The following is a 23,029-nucleotide window of genomic DNA, read 5'->3' as shown; positions in this document are numbered from 1 at the left end:
TATAACGTGTCATTGCACTTCTATCCTGGCATGTCACTAAATGGGGATGCTGTGTGCTATGCATGAGATTTTAAAATGGGATAGTTTTCTTAATTTGACAAACTAATGGTAGTGTGTCTGAGTGCTCAGTGCATGAACTGCTATATGACAACAATAGAATTGTTTTATTAGAAGTTCAAAATTCAGGCCTTTTTTTTTTTTTTTTAAGGAGTTGATTAAAAAGCACTCACCTAAGATGAGGTATATTTATTTTGATATTTGATTACTATGCAGACCTAAATTCTCACTTCTGGATGTTGAAGACCATAGAACAGCATTTTAGGAAGAGAATATTAGCATTTACTTTGAAGTTGGAATACATGCGGTTGGCATTCTCTATATACTCCTACCTACGAGGGGCTTTCTTAGTTTGATGGTGAATGCCATTAATTTTCCCTTTGTAGGATTTGGAAAATTTTCAAGATTCCTGTGTTATAGAGTCAAATTAGCCTTCCAAAGCTGCAAAAATTAAAATCTGGGTATTTTCCAATATTATTGCAAGGACTATATTTATAACTAATTAAAAAAAAAAACTTTATTGATTTCAGAGGGACAGGAAAGGAGAGGGAGGGAGAGAGAGAGATAGAAACATCAATGATGAGAGAGTCATTGATTGAGCCCACAACCTGGGCATGTGCCCTGACCAGGAATCGAACCCTTATCACCTGGATCCTAGGTCGACGCTCAACCGCTGAGCCACGCCCGGCTGGGCTGTTACTAATTTTTAATTTTTGTCTCCTGTTTTTAAATTTTAGTCACCTTGTAGACATAAAATATTATAAAAATAACTTTCTGGAAATATCTTCCATTTCCAGAATAACAGAGTTAAAAGTAAATACTACTTTTACTTTTTACTTCATACTGTGTAGAATCATTTCTTCTTAGTGAAAAATAGCCAGGTGGCAACATATAAATAAATATTTCCCATCAAACTTTCTATAACCTTGTGCCTCTAACTGCTAATATTTTTGAACAAGAAGAAAACTTAAGTGTGTTAAATATCTCAGTCTTGATCTTTAATCAAGTATTTTAGTAGCTAAGTATCTTTCCCTACCAGGATTTATTTCATCTCTAAGATTCTCTAGTTTTGATAGCTTTGGATAATTTGATAGTGTAGAGATCTTGAAAGTTGCTAAAATTGCTATTTAAAGCAATATAACCATTCTGGATATCAAAGGTGTAACTGAACCACGAGCAAATAATTGCAAGTACTTCTCAGTCGCTGATTTAAAAAATCAGGCTCCCAGCGTGCCTTCAGTGTGCCAGGCGAGGGCCTGCTGCTCTCCACCCGGCCCCTCGGGTGCTTGCAGCCTTCTCACTGGTGAGGGTGAATGAACACGGCAGCTCATTCAGCATGATGCTGAAGCATCTGCTAATCTTGATTCATCGTGGTAAAGCTGTTTTAACTTGATGAAAAACCTCTTTGCAGCTTCAAACATTTGAATGATAACTTTCAGAAGAATCTTCATTGGTAAATAAGACTTTATAATGTGAACAGGTTGTTTTTTAAGAGTGGATACAAACAAGTACCCTGAGTCCCAGTCACTTGATAGGAATAGGAACATGTACAGCAATTTCAATGACTGTACGTGCTCCTCTTTAGGGATATGTTATATAACTGGGTTAAGAAAAGAGAGAAACCCAAATGCCCAGGCTCAGAAAGCTAAGGATTTTTCTGGGCTGTCACTAGCAGCAGCAAATGCCTCCTGTTGACTATTTCAGCACTGTTGCTTGCATAGTACAGTATGTGTTTTAAAGGCAATTTAGTGCCAAGGAAACAGCACAAATAGAGAAAGATTGTCTGTAAATAGAGGCTGATGAATAACGCTTGCCTTGTCAAAGAATGGAAAGTAACACAAATACAAATATGTCTTCACAAAACTCAAATGTGTTTAGACCACTTACAATCAGAATCTATTATGTGGTATTTTTTCTATATTCTATCAGTTACCAATGTTTTTATTAAGTTGGTCTGCAATGAAAGCAAAAGCAAAAAAAAAAAAAAAAAAAGCATTGAATATGGGCTTTTAATCTGGAACTCATTTTATGTTTATAAAGATGTTTGTAAGTGTTCATAAATGGAAAACAACTGATTTTTTGGGTGATATTTCTCTGGATATAATGTATGTTGTTAAGCTTGGAATACTTACATGGAAAATCATTATTGTTCAACATCCTGTGGTTGAAAAATAATGAATGTTGTGTGTATGTTTTTGTAAGGATCAGGTTAAAGAGAAATGTGCATTACCTTTTGAAGTCCTGGATTATTAATTTCTGGCTTGCTTTTTATTTGCCATTTAACACCTGTCACTTTGTTTACTTTTAGTAAGATGCTTTGTATGTGGCAGTCATTTCTCACATGTGTGCTTTTGTGTTGCATGGACTTATGTCTATATGGTTTCACGACATTTGAAAATTTGGTTAATGCAAGGGTATACAGATAAAATTTTGTAATATGATTAAGCCATTGGATCTGTCACCAAGTATCAATAGGAAATGAATATTGATTCAAAGTAAAGTTGTCATCAAAGGCAGCTAAGGTACCTATATCTCACTTATGGGTTTTGGCTAAAACTTTCAGCAGAACTATAAGGACACATAAGACAACAAAAAGGGAAAAATAAAGTGAGTTACTTTCTGGAGATTTTGCCCCAGAGGACATTTGGCATTGTATGCAGGCATTTTTTGATTGTCATACTGGGTGGGCTTTTGCAGGGTCAGGTGTTGCCCTGGCGTCTAGGGCCTTTATAGCTAGGGGCACTGCTAACAGTCCTTCAGTATGCAGGATAGCCCCCAACCACAAATAATTTTCTGATCCCAAAATGTCAATAGTACTGCTGTGGAGAAGCCCTGACTTAGATTATAACCTATAAATGAAAAGTCTCTTTTACATTGTTTATCATTCCAGTTTATGGTAGTTCTGGAGCCTCTTACCCAGGTTTTAGTATTGATTACTCTTTAGAGAATTCCTACAACACCTCATGGAGGTATACATGGTGAGGCAAATAATACAACAATTAATAAATAATAATATAAGAATAAACCCTGTTTTGTGTACTCCCAATTGTAGACCTATTTTTGCCAACCCTCTATTTGGAGGTACATTAATAAGTATATTAATATCTTCCTCTGAAGGTTGGAGCCCCTTAACTTAGTATCATGGAATTTCCATTTGGCCCATAAGGCTATCAGTGATTTTTATATTAAGAAAATTTTGCTACATGTTGGTCCTTTTTGATCTTTTCCTCCTTAGATATTCATCTACAAATTTTCTGAAATTGAGTTTTAAAATAATATGCATCATAAAACTAGTCAAAAAGGGCCAGGAGAGTAGCAGTTGATCAGTGTCATGGGAGAAGAGAGTAAGATTTTAATAATACTGTTTTATAGTCTGTACTTTCTTCTTTAACCTTTCCCCTTCTTTCTCTCTTTGCCCTAAGTACTATTAAAAAAAATTATACTCAGCCAAAAATGCAACATGTTAGACCTGTATTTTTTTTTCTTTTGGAAAAAATCCAAATGCAGTTTTAAATTGAAGCTTTTCCAAATACAAATGTGGCAAGTAAATGAATTGTAAGAATTGTGATTGGCCAGTGAATAGTAATTTATTCTGTAAGACATATTAGAGCTGTGTAGTCTTTTATAGTTTTCCCAAACAATTTCCTGGGACTATCTCTGGTACTCATCTCATTTCTGTGAGGTAGACAGGGGGTATTAGATGCATTTTTGAAACACAGAGAAAGGAAAACAGACATTACAGCTTTCCCAAGGATGTCCAGCTAGCGAGTGGTAGAACCGGACTGAGGGTTTTGTCAAATGAGATAATCCAGGTAGGCTGCTTGGCACACAGTAAGCCCTCAGAAGTTTATTATGCTGTTAACTCTGATAAGGAAAGAAAGAATTCTTCATGATCTGGCTGAAACACTTCTGCCTCCAAAAGTTCTAGATTTTATCAGGGTGGCCTGGGATGACCTCTCTAACTTGAAACTGCTTTGGGAGTTAGTTTTCAGAAGATCCCACACAGTTGTATTTGCCTTAATAAGAAGACTTGGTGTATAGCACCAGAAGGTTATTGAAATGCAGTCGACATAACCTTACCCAAATCTCATAATAATCCCTTCCTTGCTTAGCAGATGAGGAACAGGCTCAGAGAAGTGAAATGATGTTAGGTTGGGGTAAAACTTGGTGCCATGGCCGGGCCTGGAGCCCTCACCTTCTGTCTCATTCCAGTGCCTGGCCCAGCCTGTATGGAAGGTGCTCAGGCTTTATGTAGGTAACATTATGCACCCTGGGAACGAAGGGAGCTCGCATCCCTGCCTTATGCAGGGACTGGACTCACTTTGTTCATGTTGGGCACCGCCTGTGTGCCAGGCTCTGTGCTGTGGGCTCTCAGGAGGACCATGCAGCCTCTGCCCATGATAAACATGTTTTCTGAAAAGACACAAGTTAAAGTTTTGCGGTAGTAGGACGAGGGCTCAGAGCACCGATGTACAAGTCTGGGCTGGTTGAGAGCATCTAGACTCCCCCAACCAAAAGATTATTATAATATTTGCATTTCTTTTTTGTTCTGGAATTTTTTTAACCACATGTCTTAAGCATCCAGATTCCCCTCATGCCTTGGTCCTGAACATTTTTCCCTGCCTCTTTTTAGTGAGTCTATCATAGAATTAGCTGAAATAGCCTTATTCTCTGCAGTTATGAGTTAAGTAAATTTATATCCTCAAATTCACATAAATCAGTTTTATATAGTCATACCTAGTTAAGTAATATTACATTAATAGAGCAATGTATATAATTTCACATATAAGTATATATATTTCCTATGTGTAATTCTTTAGTATTCCTTAATAAATCCTATAAAGCTTTCTTGATAAAAGAAGTCATAAATTCTCACAAAACATTAGAAACGTTTCAAGTTTATTTTGCTTGATTAAATGTGATGAAACATTCCACATTCTTACCACAGATGTTAAATGAGTGTATTCTGCACGCTTTGTGCTGTGTTAACATGTTTTCCTCCCAAGCAATGTGTGAACTTGTGAGGGAGCTAAGCTCAGTGTGCACGCTTGTGTACACACTGTGTGCACCATATGCTGAGTGTTAAATACCATGAGAAAGGTAGAGCTAAAGCACTAGAGGAGTTGGGAGAAGCTCAGACAGACCACTTTTGGCATGGAAGAGCTAAGAAGACTTTATCAAAGTGGCAGAATATTATCTAGATCATTAATACATTTTTGAGCCCCTGCCATGGGCTGGGCACTCTTTGAGGCACAGGTGATGTAACAATAAACAAACCAGACAGACTTCTGCTTTGTAATTTTTTAGGACAAGGCAGGTAATGTTGACATAAACATACATTTCAGATGACAATATTTGCTGTGTAGAAAGGGTAAGGAAAAAGGTGATCCAGGGGAGAGGGACATATGATATATTTTGTAGGGTGACCAGGGAAGGAAACACTGAGGTAACATTTAAGCAGGTGACTGGGAGTGAGAGATAAGCCATGTGGATATTTGGGTGAAGAGCTCATGTTTGAGCCTGAACAAGGAAACCTGTTGGCAGGAGTCGAGTGAGTGGAGGAGAGCATTTCAGGAGATGTGTGCAGAGAAGTAGGCAGGGGCCAGATTGTGGTTGGACATGGTAAGTCTTGGTAGGACCTGTTTTTAACTCAAGCGAGATGGGAAGGAACTGGTGGGTGTTGAGTAGACACATGCCATGATCTGAGTGCAGTTTTGAAGATGACTCCGTCTGCTGTGTTATGAGTGCGTTGTTGGGCTGGAAGAGGTGGAATCAGGGAGACCGATTATTGTAATAATACAGGCAAGAAATATGATGGCCTGGGTAAGGGTGGTAATGGTGGAGGTGGTGAGGAGTGGTTGAATCCTAGATATATTTAGAAGGTAGAGTGACAGGATTTACTGATGGGATCGGTTACCATGTATGAGACTCCAAGAGTTTGGCCTATAGTCTGGAATGTTGGAGTTGACTTTTATTGGGATGAGGAAGGTGGGAGATGAGCAATCATGTTTTTGGTCTGTGACAAGTTTGACCTGCCTGTTAGACTTCCAAGAGGATGTTGCATATACTCATCTGGAGTTTCGTCTAGCAGGATTTCTGGGGACAGAGGGGCATTTATAAAGGCATATGTACTGGGGAAGGGCTTTTGAGTGGAGGGAACAGTTCAGGATACCTTCACTGGGTCTGGAGGCTGGGTGATAATTTAAGAAGCTTTTTAAAAAGTCTAGGTAAGAGTTGACTGTGCTCTGATCTAGGGTGTTGGCAATAGAAATGGAAAGAAAAAGACACTGAGTAAGAGGACTTGATAACTAATTGAAAGAAGGGAGAAGGGAGAGGCAAAGGTGAAAAATGGTTCTTTGGTTTCAGATTTGGATGATTGGAGGGCAGGTAACACCATTTACAGCTATAGGAGGAAAAGCAGGCCTGCGGACAGAATTGACCTTGGCTACATCAGCAATAACCATGTGTTTAGTGAGTTACTGTTTACAGAATCCTTTTTGATATTATTTTAATTGGTCCTTTTACAATTTAGGTACCTAGGGGATATCCATACAGAGATGTTTATCTAGTGAGCAATTAGAATTGAGTCTAAGGAGGGGACTGGTCCTAGTCTGTGGATCTGGGAGTCATTTACATAGAGATTATAATTGAATTCCTGAGCTAGCTAAGGGCAGGCGGGTTATAAAAGAAATGTGGTAATGGCAAAATCTTGGGGAAGGCAAAGTTAAGGGGCCCAAGAAGGAGGTGTAGTGTTACTTAAATGAATAAAGGTGGAGTCACTTATGATGAAATAAAATCAGAGGTGCCTTATGAATGATTTGTAGGAGACAGAATTTGGGGCATCCTACGTTCAAAAGCTGTCTCTCTCTCTTCACTCATTCCTACCTGCTCTTCAATATTCAGATCTGACTCCTCTTTTTTTCCTCAGTTTCACCTTTTCCAGGGCAACTTACCCCCTCCCTCTCTAGGTGCATGCACATAGCACACATATGCCTCGTGTGCAACACCCTACTCTGGTCATTAGTTTCTACTCTAGACTGAGCTCTTGGCAGGGGTTACCCATAGAAGACATGAAAGCTGCCTTAATGAAACAGAGAACTATGGAGGCTATATTATAACTGCATATCAGAAGCTACCTGTGGTGCTTTGAGAACAGGCCCAGTGCAATGGCGGGTGGATCTTATAGAATCTTTGAGAAAAAGCAGCACATTTATTCATGGTATTGAACTTGAGGAGAAAATATCAGGTAATCATTAAATTATTTAATGTGTCCAGAAAAGCAGCCAAACCTTAAAAGATTATCTTGGGGAGAGATAGAAAAATAAAGACAAATTGTTCTAGTGACTAATAATTAATATTTTTTTCTGAAATAGTTTTTTTTTATGCATGGACTACTCTAAATATAAGCATTGGATTATTTTTTTCAGACTTGTGCAGGCTTCATTTAGCCACTTTGCGAAAGAATTCACACTTGAGTTGCATGCAAGGCTCTTGTTTCTGCGTTTTGGAAAAACACCATTTATCTCTGTAGTGCTATTTCTGTGACGTTATCACTAAAGCATCTAGGTAGTACGGCAGAAATTTAGATGGAATTTCCAAGTATAAGCCCAACCTTCCAGTTTTAACCCTAAATCTGATCATGTGAACCTTGGTTACCATGGGTGTTTTTGTTACAGGAGCAAGTCCTTGAGTGATGTCAGCGCAGAGGATGTTCAGAACTTGCGTCAGCTGCGTTACGAGGAGATGCAGAAAATGAAATCACAATTAAAAGAGCAGGATCAGAAATGGCAGGATGTGAGTATTCTTCGTGTTGGGAGATGGGAAGACAGGGAAGTGAGTTTGTATGACTCTTCTTTACTCCCCTTCAAAGAAAGTCAGTATACTCGAGATGATTTTCCTTGCTATTAAAGAATTCAGGCTTGTAGAAAATGTGATCATCTTCCTTTAAAAAGATTTTAAAACCTTTTTGGTCTATTACTGTTGTATATTTTAAAGGCCATTGTGCAAAACACAACAGGACGTTTATCTTCTAATATTCCCTGAGTTCTCAAATATGAGGAGCTGCTTTCTTGCAGTGCTGCTAGCTTGCTGACTTGTTTTGGTAGCTGAATTTGGGTAGGATTGTTACTGATGCTCGTGAAAGGAACAAACTTTGCTCCAGGTCTGGGAAAGCAGAGGAGCAGGGGCTCAGCACAGAGTCCCGGCATCAGCGTGGAGAGATGAACAGCTTCTTAAAGTGAATAGAGGAGATTTAAGAAGAAATATGAACTGTGTAACTCAGGGTAATAGTTTGGCTGAAAAAGTAATCATGTAATTATAATCAAAATTAGATGTTTTCACAGAGCTGTCATATATCCACATGTCTATATGGATGTAGACTTAATCTTAGTTTTGTCTCTGCAGAAAAAAGCTTGACCTATTTTGAAAGGGGTAATTGTTATAAACCAAAGCAGTGTGTAAAGAAATACAACAGATAAACTATACAGAGCAAACCCAAAGAAAATTCGAAGGCATCTTTATGGTAATAGAGTTGAGTGGTAGCATGAACAAAAGGGCCAGAGAGAGTAAATCTTAATTTTCAAAGGAAATAAAGCCTAAGTGAGAAGAAACCCCTGCTGTGGCTACATTTCAAAATTCCAGTGCCTCTTTTAGTTGGGAACTCAATTTAATTGTCAGGAAACAGGAATTCAGTGTCACTTTGCCAAAATACATGGTAAGTAGGTGTGAAAATAATAACTATTGAGGATTTATCCATTAGGTTAGGTCGGGTAAAAATTCATGCTTGTCATTCTATAGGATGAAATGCACACTGCTTTTGTTCTTTCTGCAAATAGTTCATACAGGATTCAGGCCATTTTTAAAGCAGGATTGGCTTGGTCTGCTCCCAAAGGGCATAAACCAAACTTAACTTTGCTCATCCTGGGCGTGAGATTCCCTTTAGTCTGAGCACTTGGATAGGCTTCTCCTTGGGCCAGAATGACGCTAGCAGTTCTTAGTATGGGATACCTCTGTTTGGGAGACAGACATAGAAGAGGTTGTACTATTCAAAATGCCTTGAACCCCTGGGTGTTGGAACCAGCTTAGACTGCTACAGCTAATTTAAAGCTGAATTAGGTTGATTGTCTTGGGTTCACCCAGCTAGGTAAGACTTACATTCCTAGGAATATGGGAAACAGGTGTCCCCTTGTTCCCATGTGATCTTCCTTATTGCCCTGTCCTTACGCAAAGTTTAGCCACTTTGAAGTCAGTTTCCAAACCCCTGCCTGAGGTGGAATTGACCACTCTCTCCTTTGAACCCCCACTCTCTCAGGAACCTGTCACAATCAGTGTTGAACTATTATTTACGTGTCATCTTTCCCTTCTACACTAAGTGTTCCTGGAGGGGGGAGGGGTGGGGAAGACATCTGATTCATCTGTGTGTGTACAGGCCCCTTGCCTCAAAGCAGGGACCGAGCTTAGGTTTGTTCAGTGGAAGACCCAGTGTGCATCCATGCTTAACTATTTTACAATCATGTTTCTTTTCCAGTTTTACTAGTGAAAAAAATGTCATTTCATTTAAAGGCCAGATTATTGGAGTGAGATGAAAATGAACTTGAAACAGTTCCTGCTCTTTCTGACCTGGCACCTAATTACAAGCATTTAGCATTCTTTGTGAAATGGGCAACGAGGCAAGGAAACAAAAATGGGGTCTATCTTATTAGGTCAGGCTTTTTAGGCAGACACATGAGATAAAAGCTTGGTACAGAAACGCCGGCTATAAAAAGCAAAATTAGGGCACCTTGGCATCAAGTGGGAGTGAATAGTTTCAGCGATGTAATGGGATACTCTGGCACGCTCTCACTGCTAGAAAGAGTGTGTAGAAATTCAGGTATGCTGTGCTGATGTGATTTTCTTCTGTCAGGACCTTGCAAAATGGAAAGATCGTCGAAAAAGCTACACTTCAGATTTGCAGAAGAAAAAAGAAGAGAGGGAAGAAATTGAAAAGCAGGCGCTTGAGAAATCTGAGAGAAGCTCTAAGACATTTAAGGAAATGCTGCAGGACAGGTAATAGGCTGAATGGATCTCCTGGTTGGAGAGACCAGTGTTAGAAATGGAAGTTTTGTGGATGTGCAGGGTGATTTGATTGTGCACCAATATTAAACTATAAACAGTGTAGTGAAACTTTCAGCATTTGCTTTGCAGTGAAAAAGCAAAGTCTTGCTATGGTAAATGGTGACTTGGATTAACAAACGAAAGGAGTGCTAAGTAGATATTCATTATTTCTTCATTTTGCATGAATATTCACACGCAGAATTGGGTGGCGGTGGCTATTTTTGGTGCAGAAAATGAACTATTTTTTCTCCGTTTAAAATGCATGTAGGAATGGAATGGTCAAATAAAATCAGCTCCCACTCTTAACTAAATTGTGTAAAATATAGCAAATTTCTTCTTCATGTTTTAGTGGTACAATTAAAATTATATTTTAAAGGAAGGCCACACAAAAATAAATTGTGAGGGTTTATTTTTTGCATTGCAACGTAACAGGATAAAGATTAAATTTAAACTTTCCTGTCGAGCCGTTACTATGTGAAACCTTGGGGCATATACAGGTCAGGGAGATGGCAAATATGCTTTAAGGATAACGTCCAAAAGGAAATGTGCTGTCAGGTGAAATTAAACAAAGCTCCTTTGTGCCCTAGAAGCCAGTGGCAAACACAGTTTCATTCACTTAATGGCAACACAGCCAGCTTGAGAGGAACTCCTTACTAAATGCTAGAGATGAAACTGTTTCATCAGTTCCTCCATAAGTATGAATGGTGACTTTTAATCGGTAATAACTGTCCATGCAAATTCTATGAAGCTGTGTGAAACCTTAGAATAAGTTGATCTTAATGGAAGTCTCTGTCTTTTGTAGTCTTTTATTTTTACTAAATTATTATAAATCATGTACAGGAAATACAATGCTGATAAGGAATCTATATCTTCGGAGGATTCAAATTGGTTGTCTTACAATTAGTTATACGTATAGTGTGTCAATTTTCGAAGAGTTACGAACTTGTGGATAAATTTGGTGAATACTTCCTTATTAAAATTTCTTTAGTGTAGCATAAAAATTGCATGTATTTATCTTCATATCCTGTTAATATTGTATTGCTTATTGTGTGAAGTGGTCATCTTTTTATTCTCAGTTCATTTTATATGTTAATTACCAAAATAAGATCTGCCTGTCCACCTTTCTATGCCAAACGCATAACTTTGCGGTTATGGTGTGTTTCTGTTAAGGGAATCCCGAAATCAGACATCTACAGTTACATCGAGCGAGAGAATATGTTCTTCTTCTGATGTGCTGGATGAAGACAAGCTTCCCCTGACACTAACTATGTCAGAAGCAAGTCACCAGAGTCAGAGAGGAGAAGCGAAGGGAACAACCTATCCTACAGAAATTCCTAAACAAGATTCTACAACCTTCGTGAAAAGAGAGGACACTCTAACAGCTGAAATTCAGCTTCCTTCTGCAAGTCCCACAGAAGAGCAACGCCCAGCCTCTTTGTCTTCTCAGCGTTCACTGACTACGCAAATGGAGTCGACTCGGGTTTCAGCTTCTCTCCCCAGAAGTTACCAGAAAACTGATACAGCTAGGTTGACATCTGTGGTCACACCGAGACCTTTTGGCTCTCAGTCAAGGGGAATCTCATCGCTCTCGAGATCCTACACGGTAAAAAAGTGTTCTCAGTTCGTATACTCTATTCTCGAGAGCAAACTGGTGGTGTATTTGTGCAGAAGCTTGAGTTATGTATATTTGATGGGTAAAGCGTACATGAATAACGCAATTTTTATTTTAGCCAATATAGATTCAATAGACATTTAATGCTTAAAATATAGCAGTGATGCAGAATTGATTCAGCTTTAAATTCAATGAGAGTAGAACTGATACATTTTGAAGAATGAATAAGCTACATTCTAAGGCAGAGCATTTATTTTTTAGCATCCGATTTTCTCAGATATAGCCTTTGTAAAGTGTGAGCTTGCACTATATGAAGTTGCCAATAGTCAGTTCTTTTAGACTTACAAAACAGCAATTTCATATGGGTTAACCTAAATATTTTTGTTTCTTATGTACAAAGTTTTATTTTTCCTCATTTTTCACTTCATTAGAACTTGATGTGCTTGAGCGAAGTTATTAAAATGTATCTTATGTTAAAAAAGTATATGTATATTTCTACTTATATTGCTATTTTAAAAAATATAGAATATAGAACCATTTGCCCTGAGAATAAAGCAGCACCACAAACCTGAAAGTGGGTGTATTAATTTTAACTATGTAAAAGCAATACCATCTTAAGATCAATATTCAAGTTCCTTTTTTCTCCGCAAATGTGGAATCCTAAAATCTAAAAGAGAAAAAATATGATTTAAAAAAATTGAAGCGAAGGAAGCTTTTCTAAACTAGCTAGGAAACTCCTGACCGTTATCTGAAGTAAAACACAGTCATATTTGACAAAATAAAAATTAAATTTATATGACAGACACTTTTAACATAGTCAAAAGATAATTTATAGACTTGGAAAAATATTAGTAAAATGTATTATAGATATAGGGCCAGTATCCCTAAGATTTAAAATGGTCCTACAAATTGGTAAGGAAAAGATGAATGGTAGAAAAATGTATATAGAGAAGAATAGCCAGTTCAGTTCAAGGGAGAGGGAATTTGAATGGTCGATAACATAAAGCACCCAGGCGCGCGTTCAACCTCATTAGAATGAGAATGAAGTGCCCAGCTTCTCACCCATCAAATTCAAAATGTGTGGTGTTGGCAAGGATGCAGAGAAACCGGCATTCTTATACATTACTTTGAGGGTGCGTTGCTATAATTTTAAAAAGATATTATGTATAATTTATATTTATATATTATATATAATTTATATTTATTTGTTACATATATAAATATATTTTGGTCCAGCAAGTCTACTTTTGGAAATCTATGCTATAAAAAGAAACATTCTGATTATAAATTATAATTATGTGGGTATTTGTTGCAATATTTTTGGAAGTTACCGAAAACTTTGAACAACATTGGATGCGTATCACATGAATACATTGTAGGTATTACTCTCGAGTATTCAACAATTAAAAAGAGTCGAATTCTATCTGTTGACCTGGATTCATGTAAATGAGCAAAGCAAGTTTCAGAGGTCTGTTTATATTATAAACACTTTTGTGAAAACAACTCCTCCTCCTACATATGTGCCTATCTGGCGTGAAAGAATGTACTCCAAACTTTTAGTAATCTTCACTTTCCTGTGTGAGGCATATGCTTCTTTTATAGCTTTAAAATATTAATGTATACATTTTAAAACAGAAATCGAATAATATCAAGTTTAAAATGATGTTTCCTCTTTAGATGGATGACGTTTGGAAGTATAATGGAGACATAGAAGGTGTTAAGAGAACTCAGTACAGTTCTGTTAGCACCTCTGTGCAAAAACCTGACCCACGCCAGCTTGCTTCCAGCTCCTTCAATGAAAGAGGGGCCGGGACGTCGACACTGGGAGAGAATGTGATGAGGTTGCCTTCTCCTACACGCCCCTTCTCGTCTCTCTCCCAGGACCAGGCTGCCACTTCCAGTGCCACATTGTCTTCAACCTCTGGCCTCAGTTTAATGTCTGAGCTTGGAGAGGGGCGAAGCTCACCGCAGATAGAGGGCTCAAGATCAAAGGTGAGTTTGGGAAGGTGTTTAATCACCCAGGCTCAGAAGCATAAGTATTTAAACTGGAACCCGTATTTCTAACCCGTATTTCTAGGCGTTATAGCCAGTTACCTGGGCTGATAATGTGGAATATGAGATTGTATTTTATTTTGAACAGATCTTGGATGAAGTAGGTCTCCTTCAACTCTGAGTTTATGGATCCAGATGACCCTGTGAAATGGTGTGTGGGACCATTGGCCGTCTCCTTGGGGTGTAGCTGGGTGTTCTTTTACTGCCCATTTCAGCAGCTGCCGCCTTTACACTGCACAACAGTCCCTGATTCAGGGGCAGGACTCACGCGGGAAGCTTTACATGAAGGTCTAATAAATGAATGGTTAATATAGGCCCTTTCTCAGAGCAATTAACTGACCATAAGGAGAAATTGGTACACACGAGAGGTGTAGGCCTCTAGGGACATGGCATTTCTTTCTCTATCATATTAACCTCCTAGTGACTTTCAGTGCTAATTTATACTTTAGAAAGTCTAGAGTTTTATACCATGTCTTGTCTCTTAATGGGAATATTGAGGGTTAGTTACAGTATGACAATTGCGTTTCTTAACATTTGGAGTCCAAACAAAATATACCATCAAATGAAGAATGACTGGAGGTATTTGTAATTTTTCCTACCTAAAATCCCCAAAGATGACTTAACAGATTTATTAGGTAATGAATGTTCTTTTAGTATGTTTTACATGCAGGCTAAAAACTGTTGATTGTCTAGGTCAAGCTTTTCTCTTTTAGAAAAAACCCATGTAAAGCAATTTGACATATGAATCCCTTAGCATGGAGGAACTTTTGGGGTTCTTTAGCTTAGTGTAGATTTCTCTGGTTCCTTCCTGTTTGTTTCCTAAGGAACAACATGAAGTATAGAACTTGGTCTAAGTTATATTCATGAGGTAACTTTATGTGAAATAATTTAAAATAGCATATTTATTTGGTATTATTGGATTTTTATTAGTACTGTAAAGTTTTACAACTTTAAGCTTTTTTTCTGATTATAAAGTACCATGTAGTTGTGATAATTTGGAAATGCAGGAAAGTACAGGATACATAAAGATCACTGGTAATCCCATCGTTTATGGGTAATCTTTGTTAACATTTAGGTATATTTCTTTCCATTTTTCCCACGCATATTTACAAACATATCTAAAAAAAGTTTTGCAGCTTGCTGAAATCATTAGTTGTAAATTACCTTTTTAGCTTTATTTTTTTTTTATTTTACTACTTTTTAAAGTTTTATTTTTCATTTACAGTTTACCTTTAATAATATTTTGTATTAGTTTCAGGTGTTTAAGGTCATTTTTAAAGAATTGGAAATATATAATCAGCATTATAAGTTTCAGTGGATGAGAACAATGGCCTGTGTTATGCTTGGGGAACATCAGGAACTAGTGAATGAATATTAGGAACAGCAGCAAGGTGTCCTTTGTTTTGTGAACTTGCGTGTATGCCTTCACCCTTCAAAGAGCAAATCCAACCACGCAGCCTGATTAATGTATCGGTGCTAGATGCAGCTAACTCTCTCAGTGTGACAGCTGACTAGCTGCATCCACGGATTAAGAAAAAGAGGCTAAGTGTGGTGTGTGGGCCTGTGCCAGGTTATTGCACGTCAGAGGAACCCGAGTTTACATGGCACGGTGTCAGGTTTCATCCTCAATGGATTTATGCTCCTTTGTCACCAAACTTGAAATGATTTTTCACCAAGCAAAACTAGGCTTCATTTAACAAGTGGAACCATTGGAATTCTTGAATGTGGGTATGTGTCATATGGCCACTTGCCCATCCCTGAGGTGCTTGGTGTGTCACATCTGCACTACAAGGGAAGTAGCTTACATAGCCTCGCCCTGCTCCTGTCACTGAGGAGGAGCTCACTGACTTGTGAAAAGCGCTATGAAGGCACAAAAGAGTCAGTGACTAATATGTCAAGGGCACATGCAACACTCCTGCAGACTCGTTGCCAAACTATAATTCTAGGAGTTCAGAGAATGGAAAGGAAAACAATAGAGTGTGGCTGAACTTGATGTCTTGGTAGTTTTATAATTGTTCTACAGGTCTTACTTGCACTTTTCCTAGTAGTGTCCTTTTATTTCTTCTTCCAGAATCTTCCTTGACATTATACTTTTCTTTCCTTACTTCAATGGAAATCCAGGCCCTTTCCCCGTCAATGCAAATGTTTTGTAAATAGTCACATGTGTTTGTGCATTCCACAGAGGCTGGCATCAGAGTAACCCATGTGCCACCAGGTTGGACTCAGTAATTTCTCTGCTGCAGAGCCTCCAGTGGTCTGTCTGTTCAGTGAAGCTCAAAGCACTCGGGGGAGCACTGAGGCCCTTCATCACTGGTCCCAAAATCCTTTTGTAGTGCTGTTAACAGCTGCTTATTGAGTGAATGATTATCATGTGCCAACCCCAGGCATCTCAGGGGTTATCTTAGTTAGTCCCCATAACCCTGTATCAGTGTTTTATAGTTATGGAAATTGAGGCATGGAGTGGTCATGTTACTTGTCCAAGGCAGTACAAGGTACTGAGTGGTGGAGTCAGGATTTGAACCCAGGCAGTCTGACTCAAGCTACCGACACCACACTATGTTGTGGGAAGGAGAGAGGATCTAGCCACATGAGACTGCTTGCTTTTTCTTGAGCACATCAGATATTTGTTTTTATTGTCATTCCACTTGAAAATGCTTATGTCACCCAGCTCTGTCTTTTGAAGAAGTCCCCCTGTTCTTTCAAAGCCCAAGAGGGTCACTTCCTTTGTGAATCAAAATACCCCCTTCCCCAAGTTGGAATTGAATTTTGCACCCTTGAAAGCTTCACCTGCTGAATTCATTCTTGTCCTATATGTTCACTGTGTCTCCTTCACTGGTGTTCTTTGTACCCTCCACAACCTTTACACATAGTTGGCACTTAAGTATTTACTGATCTGATTTGCATTTAAGGCCTTGATTACTAGACTGAAGTATAAACTTGATCCAGCAGGTAATTTAGGTCCTTATTACATCTTTAATATGAGAATTTGAAGATTAATGGGTGATTTAGGAATGTAAGCACTGTGATGTTAAATTAGAACTATTTTAAGGAAATGAAGTCTGGGGGCAGAGACTGGTTAGGAGCCTATCACAAAATTATGGTAATAAGTTGGTTTGTGACATAAAAAAAGAAAGGCATAATGAAGGGAAGAAATTAATATGATCTCACTTCCTGCCTACAGAAATTTCTTTCCCATCTCTGTTGCCGAGCTCAGGGGGTTTATGCTTCTCTGGTTCCTTCTCTCCCCTGCTTCTCTTTTTGTGTTGTTCCTTTGCTTCTCTTGCCAATCCAGGCTACTGGGACAATTCTGGGGGTGTCCCTGAGCAAGGAGATCGAGTCCTTCATCTTCTTCTCATGCTCACAGATGTGGCTTTCATACTTTCCCCCAAATTGGTGTTATTTACAGGTTTTCATTTTATTTTGGCTAGTCAGAACCCTCAATTCTCAAATCCCATTCAAGCCCACATTTTGGAATCTGTGTCCCAGATTTTTTTTTTTTTTTTAAAGCAGTACCCAGATGTAGGATGATAAATATGAAAGGAAGGAAGCTTTTTACATGTCCATTTCCTGATCCCCAAACCTATTAAATGCCCCTTTTAATAATGCCCAGGGCTTCTCTGACCACAGCTTCACACCAAATTTATTTGCTTGTCACCTTCACTAGACCTGACATTTTGTGCAGGTAGGAAACAAGCCTGTCTTGCTCACTGTTAGGACAGTGCCTGGATCTGTATTTGTTGAATGCTCACTGAGTTCTATTGGCTTTAGAGCTATGTATGTGAGCGTTAAGTAGGATTTTCTTTAGTTGATCTGGAAACTGCTTAACCAGCATATATATATATATATATATATAAAATGGATAACATTGTTTCCATTGGGAAAAAGAAGGTAATTACGAGGCATCAATCACTTGCCTTGGCACCCTTTAAATGTTTCATTTATTCCTCTCAATAACCTTGCAAAGTAGGTGGTATTATCCCCATTATTACCAGTGAAAGTCTTGAGATGTGAAAGTTATGGAACATGCTTCAGGCCAGTTAAATGATCAGGCCACAGTTGTAATTTCTCTGACATTAATGTTTATGAAATATGACATGCTTAAATTTGAGAATTGCCTTAAGGAAAAACACCAAATGTTGACTTATTTTAACTTTGCCCTGTCTTTAGAATTTTGGAGCCAACAGGGAGCTAACAGGGACTGAAATATCTTCTGGTCCATAAAGATAAAATAATCCCTAAGATTGTTTTGAGGAAGGTATATATTTATTGAGCCTTATAAGAACTGAATTATTTCTGAAATGTAGAGTTTGAAATCTACTCAGTAGGCAGTAAGGGGCTACTTAGCAATTTTAGAATGGGGTGTGATATGGTAATTGTCATGTTTTGTTATGAAAGTTCTGGCAGCTGTGTGAAGATGGGGAAAAGAAGGTTGGAGGCCTGAGAGCCAACTGGGAGGCAACCACAGTAGTTTAGAGGGGACATCATGGCCAAACTAAGATGATAACCTGAAGGAAGATCGAAGGATGGGGTGGTTCCACATGGATTTATGGATTGTGGTCTTGATAACACTTTATTAAATGTATGTGTGTGGTGGAAAGTAGGGATGGGGACCATTGTATGAAGTTGGGATGGGAAGCAATTAGGGGGAGAAAAGAGGAAGAGCCCCAGAAAGAACCTGGTGTTTCTAACTTAGGCATCTGGTTGGATAGCGACGTAATTAACCAGTACATGAAAAACAAGAGGTGGAAGAGCACGTTTGGGGAGGCAGGTAATGAATTTAGTTCTGGGTATGTTGGGCTTAGTTATTAGTTGAAGATATAGCCGTGAAAGGAGGTTACTCGGGAAAGCGTGTAGTCAAAAAGATGGGAGGCCAACGAGGGAGCAACAACAAATGAAAGTGGAAAGAGGAGGAACATACTAATGAAACTGAGAAGTGTCGGAGAGTGGGAGGAAAAAGGCAAGAGAAAGTGAGATAATGGGTGACTTAGAAGACTATTTCCTGAAAGCAAGAATAGTTGGTAGTGTCTGGTGGGATGAGGGCTGTAAATGGATTTAGTAGGTGAGATAAGTTTGGAAAGGGTTGAGCGGTGAAGTCAATAGCTCCAGGACTGGAGCAGCACCAGGATTTGAAGGCCCTCTTTAGATCTTGGAAAAAAGATACTAAAGTGCCATGTGTACAGAAGTCAAAGATTATTTCCTCTGATATTTCTGACTTTACAGCCTGAATCTACGTTTACCAATTTTATCAATTTAAGGAGGCTTCCTGAGTAAACACATTTATCTAATTGGAAAAGTCTGAGGAGAATAGCTGTCCTGTTATTCGTAAGATTGACCCTGTTTTTCACTAATTCCCATCTGTGGTGATATATGAGGATCTTAATTCACCAGATGTCATAAAAATAAATCTCCTTATTGCTACTCAGGATTATCATGTTTTTGTTTAAAAATCACAGTTCTCAGTGTATATTTTGTTTAAATTATACCTAATTTGAGGTAAATTATTTTCATTTTAAATGCTGATATGTTGATAACTATATTTTATGGTTCCCAGTATAGAGTACTTAAACTACTTGGGATAGTTCTTTGTCAGTCATCAAGAATCTAGATTTCCCCCAATAATTTATATTCGTGGTTCCATCCAGTTCAAAAGGCAGTTCCCCATTATCTTCTAAAGCATGGATCCTTTGTAGAATACTCATGTGGCATGTATCGTGCAGAGAAAAATACAGATGTAGAAATCCTAAGTGAAATCATTGTCGAATAGTTTGTACTTGACTATAGTTATAGCCATATTCCCCTGTAAGAAGTCTCGGTAATAACCTAATTTAATAACCCTAAACTCCAGAGAGATGCTTGAGGGACTCCCATGAGGAGGAGGCTATGCAGGTGGGGCTCTGGGGTCCCTAACCTGAAACTATAATCACCCACTTTAGTCCTTTCTATATATTGCTTTGGGAGGGACATGGTATGCATAAGGCTTTCACTTGAAAATGGAGTTTTGAAAAACAAAAACTTGAAAATCAATGTATTTGTGAAAGAGAAGACTCTGCCAGGCTCAGCAACATGCCCGAGATCACCTGGTTATTTACAGATATGGACCTGTCATTGTCCATGTGGTTCTCTCCTTCTTTGCCTGGGTACAGTCCTTAGGATCCACACAACAGTCTGCCAGCCTGTAGCCACAGTGAGGCTGTCCTCTGTTAACCCTTTCAGGGAGGTGGTTATCTGCCCTTTTGTTTAATACATTCAAGTAGAGATTTATTTCCAAGGTAAGAGCAGCCCTTTGTGGGATAATTCTTCTGGTCTAATGTAATCGAGAGACTCTTCCGTCTATGGCTTAAACACGTTCTCTTTTATCCTACATTTGCTAGAAAAGAATAATATTCAGTTGCTGTCTCCACAAAGTGTTTTTTATGTAGTTTGAGACTATTTATTAAATCTCCATCCTGTCTTTTATTCTTTAAATTAAAAACCTCAATTAGTGTCTTGGATATCTAACCTATTATTTGTCTCTCCGCCCTTATATAGCAGTAGATTCTGCACTTTAATTGGGTTTGAGTTGGAATTTTTTGGGGAGGTAAGGGTGGTGAAGATGACCATTTGTTATTGTTGAGTCATATCTAAGTGTATGGTGGTTTTGGTTAAGGAGTGGAACTAACCAGTAATTTTTTCTATTCATAGTGGAGTTTTATTTTATTCCGGAGAATGGTGTTTAGGCTGATTATTAACGAGTGTTCTCACTAACTACACCTGGGTTCCCATATTTCAACTGCTTTACAAGCTTTCTGATGAAATCTTTTCTATATTATTAGCTACACATTTTTTCTTAAAAAATTCCAAACCCACTGTTGAAGAGTCAGTAATTATTTCTCAAGAGCAAGGGCCATGCCTAATTTATATTTATTTCCCAAAGTGCTAACACTGTGTCATATACAGAATAAGATGCACAATAAATGAATGTTGAGCAAATGAATAAGGGAATATTGTTATAGCACTTACCTTTTGGGTCCATATTACATAGTAAGTTCTCAAAGCTTTATTTACTGCCTTCTTCTAATTCTTAGGTTACGAGACATTTTCTCAGAATATTGTCACTTGGATTTTAAAACTGTTTTAGAGGTGGAAAAATTAAGTATGAGGCTTTAGGAGTTGCCCAGTTGGGCCTAGGTTTTAGTTTAAACTCTTAAGTCTAAGTTCTTTATGCATCAAAGAGCTAAAACACTAGTGTGGAAAACTCATTAGGTTAAACTACATATCTGCTGCTTACCCAAAACAAAATATGTAAATGATGAAACGTAGTTAAGTTTTTCACAGGCATAGTGTACTGTAAACCTTAAAATGTTTGTTTTGGAAGATAGCTAAAGAAAGTCTGTGCAATTTAGAACTTGTTGCTGTGTAGTATAGTGATGAACACAGAAATAAAATTCTATCTATTGTCCAAGTGGCTATTGTTCTTGGGCTTATGGGCTGATGTCACTTCAAGGAAGTTGTGGCCTACAGCTCAGGGTGTGTCAGTAGAGGCCCTCTTGGCATCTTACTGCTGGTTCCTCAGGGATAGCATAGTTCTGCATCTCGTCACTGTATAGCAGCTCTGCCTTTACCAATAGATCCTTATGTGGCAGTGGGGCAAGCAAAAATGCCTTGCCAACATTTCAAATGCTGTTTAAGGGGTAGTACCCATCCTAGATAAGCTTGCTACTGGTAGTTGAATTATGTGTCTATGAACCCCTTGAAATTATTCAGCTAAGTTCAATGTTGGATGTCATATATACATATATACACACATATATACATATAAGCATATACACACATATATATACATACATATATAGTGACATTTTTAAAATAAATGGTTTAAATTTTTTTTGCATTTTCAAAAAGGCCATTTTATTGAAATATATTTGACATATAACACTATAAATTTAAGGTGTACGATGTTAATTTGATACATTTATATTTGTATAAATGTGGCAATAATTAGCACCTCTATCACATTACATAATTATCCTTTCTTTTTAGTGGTTAGACTCGTTAAGTTCTATCTCTAACAAGTGTAATGATTATGATACAATATTGTTGTCCTATATTCACGTTACTGTGCATTCTATCTCTAGGGCTTATTAGCTTCTATTTGCAAGTTCATACCCTTAACAACATCTGTCCTATCTCTCCACCTTCATTCCCTGGTAACCACCATTTTACTCTGTTTTTACAAGTTTGGCTTTTTTACATTTCACATATACGTGATATCATACAGTACTTGTCTTTCTCTGCCTGACTTATCTCACTTAGCATCATATGCTAAGGCTCATCTGTGTTGTTGCAAGGGGAAAAATGTTCCTTTTCTCATGGCTTAAGTATATTCCATTATGCACATGCACATCTCACTCAACTTCATTCCTGGGTGAAAACAAATGATCTGTAAATTGACCCAATTATATAGTAGGCAAAAGCCTAAGCTTTATCTATGGCCAACTGATTTATTGTATTAATGTGAAGAAAAACATCTGTTGATATAAATTTCCCTTAATTTTAGAAGAAAAATAATAGAGTTGGTAATATGTATATAAATGGTCTTACCAAACCCAAGGGAAAAAGAATGAAGCTTCTAGTTGATCATGAAATAATTCAAGTGTACCTTGCCTGCAGCCTCCCTTCTTTCATGGATAGACTTTCCTCCATGTGGGTGCCAGGGACATCTGATCCCACCGTTTCATGTTTGTTTTCAGGATCAGTTCAGTGATATGAGAATCAGCATAAACCAGACGCCTGGGAACAGTCTTGACTTTGGGTTTACAGTAAAATGGGATATTTCCGGGATCTTCATAGCATCAGTCGAAGCAGGTAATTCATAGATTTCGCTCTACTGAAATTTCTTCTCCTTTGTTATCCTATGCTGTTCCCCCCCTACACCCCCCACCCCTGAAATGAGTTTATTTGATACAGGAGAACACACATGTGGAAAATGCAGCAGTAAAGTGAGGAGATGCATTCTTTTCCCTGAGACTAATAGTTGGGGTTACAAACTACGTGTTGTTTGTTCTCCTTGCCTAACTAATTTTAAAGAGTCTTAGTTTTGTGACTTTCACAGAATTCATTTGTCAAAATTTTAGGCTTAATATTTGAAAATGCTAATAAAGAAATCCCTGCTCAGCTGTGTTTGTGGTAGATCTATCCATGCTGTATAACAAAATGATGTTTTCTGAGCATCCTAAT

General features: G+C 38.1%; 1 protein-coding gene across 30 annotated transcripts in view; it reads left to right on the top strand.

Annotated features, from left to right (window-relative positions):
• The window catches only part of LMO7 (LIM domain 7), a gene marked incomplete at its 5' end in the record, with an annotated part of 204,614 nt that overhangs the window by 157,015 nt on the left and 24,570 nt on the right, over window positions 1–23,029 (top strand). For all 30 annotated transcript variants that reach the window (XM_081130641.1, XM_081130622.1, XM_081130631.1 and 27 more), the window contains 5 exons: window positions 7,734–7,851; window positions 9,959–10,101; window positions 11,320–11,752; window positions 13,439–13,753; window positions 22,543–22,657. In XM_081130641.1, coding sequence (XP_080986767.1) covers window positions 7,734–7,851; window positions 9,959–10,101; window positions 11,320–11,752; window positions 13,439–13,753; window positions 22,543–22,657 — 1,124 coding nt within the window. The remainder of the gene's footprint in view (window positions 1–7,733; window positions 7,852–9,958; window positions 10,102–11,319; window positions 11,753–13,438; window positions 13,754–22,542; window positions 22,658–23,029) is intronic.

Source organism: Miniopterus schreibersii, assembly GCF_964146895.1.
Source record: "Miniopterus schreibersii genome assembly, chromosome: 2".
In the NCBI taxonomy this organism is placed as follows: Eukaryota; Metazoa; Chordata; class Mammalia; order Chiroptera; family Miniopteridae; genus Miniopterus; species Miniopterus schreibersii.
Note: the sequence above shows the minus strand (reverse complement) of the source record. Positions and strands in the feature narration are given on the sequence as shown.